The sequence below is a fragment of the Nematolebias whitei genome, chromosome 19, assembly GCF_014905685.2.
Source record: "Nematolebias whitei isolate Nwh7 chromosome 19, NemWhi1, whole genome shotgun sequence".
NCBI lineage: Eukaryota > Metazoa > Chordata > Actinopteri > Cyprinodontiformes > Rivulidae > Nematolebias > Nematolebias whitei.
Window position 1 is genome coordinate 2,753,901 of NC_056516.1, and position 6,800 is coordinate 2,760,700.

At 40.2% G+C, this 6,800-nt stretch overlaps 1 protein-coding gene across 1 annotated transcript in view; it reads right to left on the reverse strand.

Moving 5' to 3' along the window:
• Positions 1-6,800, reverse strand: part of LOC119426017 (trafficking protein particle complex subunit 9) — a 505,336-nt gene that overhangs the window by 256,057 nt on the left and 242,479 nt on the right. Inside the window, exon 4 of the mRNA XM_037693579.1 lies at positions 2,012-2,154. Within this exon, the coding sequence (XP_037549507.1) occupies positions 2,012-2,154 (143 nt within the window). The remainder of the gene's footprint in view (positions 1-2,011; positions 2,155-6,800) is intronic.

Here is a 6,800-nt window from a genome sequence, read left to right on the forward strand (position 1 = left end):
CTCAGAGTGGATCAACCAGTTTTGCTGCTGACAACCAAAACCAGCTGCTCACATGGTCATTGTTATGCTGATGGTCCTTCTTGAGCATGTGATCAGCTGGTTTTGGTTGTCAGCAGCAAACTGGTTGATCCACTCTGAGACGGTGCTATTTAAGAGACTGAGCTGAAAACAGCTCCTCAGACTGAGGAAGTCTCTCGGATGAGAGACGAAACGTTTCTACATTTTTTTGTTGATTTGCTTTGTTTTGTTTTTTTGAATGTCCAGAGGACCAGATTTAACTTTTTTAGATATTGTTGATGAATAATTGTTTTTGCTGTTTATTATTTTTTAACCTCGTGCACGCTTTAATTCTCAAATGGCCATTTGAATAAATTTCACAGTTTAATGTAAATATTGTTTGACTGTATAAAACTCTTTTCACTATAAATATATGGCAAACTGCAAAACCCTTCAGTCTCTGTATTCTCCTTCCAAGAGTCGTAATCTGGTCTTCTGATAGATTTACCTATTGACCTTGGTCCTCAGTCATTTACATTGATCTATCAATAAATGCAGTGCACTGTTAAATATACAGATATACTACATAACTACTTTATTTTTACCATCGACTAATTTGGCAATTTTTTAACAATCCCACTTTTCTTTCAAAAGTTTGGAGTCTAAACCAGTTCTCTTCATTTCCACATTTTTTGTGTTTTAAGAGAAACAGCCACCAAATCAAGAAAACCATTAAACTTGACGAACATGGTGAAGCTTTTGTAACTTGCATCCAGTACAAAGTACGATAAGATAAAACTTTATTGCTACTGCAGGAAATTGTTGTGCCAGAGTTTTAATACAAAGGAACATCTGGAAGGAATCACAGAAGATATGTAAACAATAACAGAGAATAATAATAATAATAATAATAGAGAATATACAAGTAGCAGAGATTATAAAAATACCAACAAAGATCTAGAACAGGTCAGGTGCAGACGGAAACATTAAAGTGTTTATTGTAGTGCATGATTAATTTTTAGTGTCCTATATGTAGAAAGGGGGAAGAGATGAAAAGTTTGATAGCCTCAGGGAGGAAGGAGGAAAGTGTTAAAACTGATATGGTTTACCAGTTACTATCATAACAGCTGTTTTATATATATATATATATTATTATACTATGATCAGGTGCTTCTGCGATGGCTAAATGAAACCTCACCAAGTTTTAAAGATAAAATAAAAATAAAAACAAGACAGGAATTATTGTTCATGATAGGGTACAAGAACAATTACCAGAACAATTTTAGAAGTCATCTTTTTAATCAAATTAAAGGTTTGAAAATACTCAGTTCAACCCTAATTATATAGTCACATATAGATACATCTTTTGAAATAAATATTTATTTTTAATAGAATGTAAATATATAGAGTATACATTAAAAAACAAATGTTTCAAGCTAAAAATTGCTAAAGGCTAGCTAAAAAATAGCTGAAACAAATAAAAGCTAGCTATAAGCTAAAAGTGGCTAGACTAGCAAAATGCTAAAAATGGCATAGGAAGACAAAATGTGAGAAACTTTGCTGAAGCAGATTCAATTTTACGTCTTAGTGTTTTTCTGTAAGTAATTTTATTTAGAATAAAATTTTAAATTTTAGAAAAGCTTAAAAAATATGAAACCTAAAAACTCATAGTGCCCAATTCTTGAGTGAGCTGAATGTTGTTTTCTGTTTTTTATTTTATTTTGTTTTTTATGATTAAGACAGTGCAAAGAGTGTGGAAGTAGGTTGATTACAAAAAAAAAAAAAACGTACAGAAGAAAGTTTAAACAGAAAAACAAGGGAAAATGCCGAGTCAGCAAATATCAACACACCCTGGACAAGCTGCTGGTTGCAGTATCAGTTCAAGTGTCCAGACATTGACCACAAACTGGTTCTGGTTTCTAGATAGTAAATGGTAATTGGACTGTACTTACATAGTGCCTTTCTAGTTTCAGTCATGTGACAACAAAGAAAATCCATCTGAGATTTGGGTTACCTGGTAGCAGGGAGAGTGCTGACTCTGGTAAAAAACACTGAAGGCTCCACATCCACATGGACCCCCAGGGTCAGCTCTCTGTAGTAGCCCTCCACTTTGCCCGTTCCCCCAGAGTACTTGAAGTTCAGCACTGCCTCCAAAGTCTGCAGAGGAGCAAGAAAAGGAAATTATGTGTAATCAGTTTGTTGTGATGGTGTGCAGTGAGCTCATCCAGTCGCTCACATCCAGTTTTCCTGGATGGGGAGCAGAATGAGGTCAGAGGTCATAGGCTGCATGCTGTCAATCGTAAAGTCTGGTCTCTCACAACCAGAATAATAAATAAATAGCAAGGCTACTGTTGTGCTATCAATGAAATAGGAGTATATGAATAAAAAAGCATCATAATTCCCGTTGCATCTTAAAGTTTTGTAAGAACGGGGCAGTGGGGGTTGGGGGGATGTTTCTGCTGGCTATGTTCCCCAGTAATGAGAGGAAAGTGGCCGCACAGAATTACTTAAAGGTACTCTGAGGTGTTGTTACATATCTGAGAGCTGAGGGATGCAGGTGGTAAGCAGACAGGTGGACGACAAAGAATGAGGGAATGAAAAGTGTTACTTTATGGTGAGGAACACCAGCTGACTCAGGCAGGGGGGGTGGGTGGGGGCAGGCAAGGGGTGTTGAGGCTGGATAAAAAGACCATCAAGGGCTCAGCTTTTCTTCCTGAACAGCACATATCACCTCCTCACATCCTGCTCATGGAGGCACTGGCCGTGACTCTCCAAAACTAATTTCACCCATTTCCTGTGATTATATTTGGTCTTTCTCCTCTACTGTGGTAGATGGGAGGTAGATGGGGAGGTAGATGGGGGGGAGGTTGGGAGGTAGATGGGGAGGTGGGTATTGGGGGTAAGCCAAGGTGAAACCACTCTGGACTTGTTGGCTGGATGTAGGGTTCATCACAACAATGACAGGAACACAGCAAACTTCCTCTTATCCTTGAAGACTTGGTGTTATTTCAAAGCTTTAGATTTGTTATATATGTATTTTACAAGTAAGGATGCACATTCTTACACTATCACACATGTTTTATACATGTTGTGGTTCCAGCCACAGCATTGTGAGTGCCTGATCCAGCAGAGGCAACATGAGTTATTTAATGCAATGAAAAATAACATGTTTAAGAGTGGCCTAAAATCCAGTGCAAACATATATTTTACGCCCCTCACTACATAAATTCTAATCCTTTCAAAGATCCTCTACAGTCATGATGAATGTGAAACACACCATCATCCATTCAAAGATGTCAAAATCGCAAGTCCATGCTCAATAATCCAGGTATACAATCCAACATTTTTCACTCAGGTCATCTGGACAGTTTCTTTTTTTATGCTGAAACGTTTCACGTTTGATCCAGAAGGCTTCATCAGTCAAGGAAACACACAACAAAACTGATTCTTCCACCAACAGCTTACTCCAAAGTGGAACAAACCAGTTCTGCTTGTGATAAGATGGTCTCTTTGGTACGCCCCCTCCTCCATTGCCGGCCCTCTTCCTTGTTGACAGACTTGTCAAACTGGTTAAAAGTAGTAGTTTTGAGTTGAGTGGGGTTTTTTTTTTGGACTAGAATTGAATAGGAAATACAAGTAAACATTGTTTCTTTTTTTTTTTTTGGTGAAAGATTTTCAAGTGGGTAGTAGTTACGCTGTGGAGAAGACCAGAGGTAGGTTTTTGTTTGCTTGTCTGAGGCAGCGCAGAGTGATGCATCCTTGTGAGTGGAGGGAGCAACTTTACTCACCACCAGGCAGCCAGGGGGTGACCAATGGTGGCCATGGCCACCATAAATTATGCATTCATTTCATTAGTCATTTGAAGAAACTATGACTTAAACCAATATGAAAATAATAAAGCACAGTTTCCTCTCACCTACTTTAGGTGCTTTTTGTTTGTTTTTTCGGCTGTTCCCTTTGTCAGGGGTCGCCACAGTGAACTTAAGCCCACAATATACTCCCACGTACGTCCAGAAGTACGAGCGTACCTCTGCAGGGCATGTCCGCGCATAGCTCAATTTTTACGACCACGTACGCGGTGTCACACAATAAACTGCCCGGCGACGGACTGTTTTGTATGCGACACCAATGTTTTATATTCCCCTTCTTCATCTCTGATCTGACCTTTTCTTTTGTTTTTTTGCCAAGAGGCAGTGATCTCTTCCTCCTCCGTTGATGCCATGACTGAAATGGTGACAAATGGAGGAATTTGTCACGAGCAAATTAAACTCAGGTCCAGCGTGGCTGCGGGAGGGTCTGGAGATTTCCTGGTGGACTGGTCTGATGTGTGGGCTGCAGGAACAGCGTTCCCTGTTTTTTTGTTTTTTTTTTACAACTTTTTATTAACAACATATAAACACAGAACACTGCTGCGGCTGGGGCTGCCAGCTCTCTTTTTTTGACCTGTCAATCAATCCAGTAGGTGTGTCAGCAAATGACCAATCGGTGACCTCAATATGTCCCGAAGGTAAACGCCTCTTGTCTGCGGAGCTGCTCTGCAGACACTCAGGGTGGACGCTCGAGTATGAAGTCTCAACCCTCCGCGTACTTCCGCGCGGACGGACGCGGGAGTATACTGGGGGCTTAAGTCGCACGAAGACTTGTCAATAATTTTTTACGCCAGATGTCCTTCCTGTCATAACCACAGACCACCGAGCCACCACGGCCCTTTGTGTGGAGCTGACAGCTGCCATCTAGTGTGCCCGGGGGAGCAGATGGTGGGGGTTAAGGGCCTTGCTCAAGGGCCCAGAGTGGGGAAATGAAGGTGGAGGCAGGTGTGGGTGCTTCACCTTTCCCACCCACATTTTGATGTTGTCAATACCGGGAGTTGAACCGGCAATCTTCTGATCACAGGCCCACCTTCTCTAACCTCTGCACCACCACTCCCTCTTGGGAGGTGGTTGGTTTACAAATATGGTGGTATGTTTTCAGACATCTTAAATTTTGATGTGGCAGTCCAACTTTGGAAACTAAACTTTCTTATGCTTAGATGCAGTTACACACCACAATAGAAGTCCGTAACTTACAGTATCATGCTCACAACATGCACAGACAGACTGACGGATGGAGGCCATTCCCAATACGCCCCCTTCCCTCCACGTCAGGGGACAATAAAAGCCTGACATCACTTGAATGAATACAACTTTCACATCAAAGTTTATGACCATCTTGCATTGAGAAATGACAGAGGTAATCAAACACTGATAATAAGTTGTGCACAATCACATGCAATACCATCAGATGTTAACCTCATGACAGCATGTGTTGTAAATGACAGCTACTCCCAAATCAAGTGTACACTCTATATCTATTAAACTGACTGAGTTACAACCATTTGTCTGTTGGCAAATTCTAATCAACTGTATCAGCCATCTGGAATCGGGCTGACTTCAGAAGTTGATCAGCTATAGATGTTTATTTGTTGATTCTGAAATGTTCAATAAATCCACACGGTGATCTGCAAGATATTTGACTAACAAACAGGGTTGACTTCAACAGATATTGCTAAGGTTTTAAGCAAACATGATGGAAAAACGTGCTTAATCAAAGACTACAGATAAAAGTACAAAGTCATATTAAAACATGCAAGTTTGTGTTAGAAACAGTGAAATGAAGCAGTGGAGCCAATCTATTTTGGAGCAGCAACAGTGGCCTTCCAAAGCAGGTAAGAGACTCACGCTGAGCTGAAAACAGATTGAAATAAAGTGCCTGACTGAAATAACTTCATTTTCCTGAAAGAGACACTGACTGAACGTAAGAAGCTACAATCTATTTTCACTACATTGTCTTTAAAAGTTTGGTAAAGAACAGAGCTGCTCACATGTTGCACCATATGACACTGAGTTTTCATGTCAGCTGACACATTTTTTGTCTATTATTGGGCGTGTGTGTGCATGTTTCTTTGAGCTGACGGGTGCTATGAAACATGCACTTGTGTGAAATTGAGGCTGCCGGAGTGGAAGTAAAAGCCTGAACATGATCCTGTTGAGGACCAGCAATGATCTGAGCAACACTGCCTCGCATCAGCACCACGGTCTGATTCCTGTTACAGACTGGAGTCAAAGCTTGAGCCTTAAGCCTCCTTTCAGTCATACACCTCTGTGCTTTCACTCCCCTCGAGAGTCCGTTTCAATCACATTACCGGTAGACTAAAAATAGATCTGCTGTAATGAGCTGGTACAGATAGGAGACTCAGTCCCACCCAGAACACACAGATCTATTACCTTCATGTGCATCTAAACAAGGAAAAAAGCTTGAAAAGCTTGAATAAACTGAAGGAAAAAAGGCTTTACCTAGATGAAATTAAAATAAAAATAAACAAAAAGAAAACCATGAAGGTGGTATTTATCTGGGTTGCAACTACCGGTACTTGGAGAGCGTTATTTGAGAAGGAGTGTCAAGTCAACTTTATTTATAGAGCACATTTAAAACTGAAACTGTTATCAAAGTGTTTAACAACAACAACAATCAATGAGTGAATTAAATAGAAAAAAAAAAAATATATATATATATATATACAAAACACTAATAATAATAACTGAAGAATTAATACAAAGCATTTAAAACACAAAGTCACAGATTAAAAAACACTAGATCAATTTACACCGTGTGAAATGTCTGAGAGAACAGATGAGTTCTTAGCAGGGATTTGAAGTGAGGAAGGGAGGTGGCCTGTCTGATGTTGGGGGGCAGGTTGAAGGGAGGTGTCCTGTCTGATGTTGGGGGGCAGGTTGAAGGGAGGTGGCCTGCCTGATGTTGGGGGG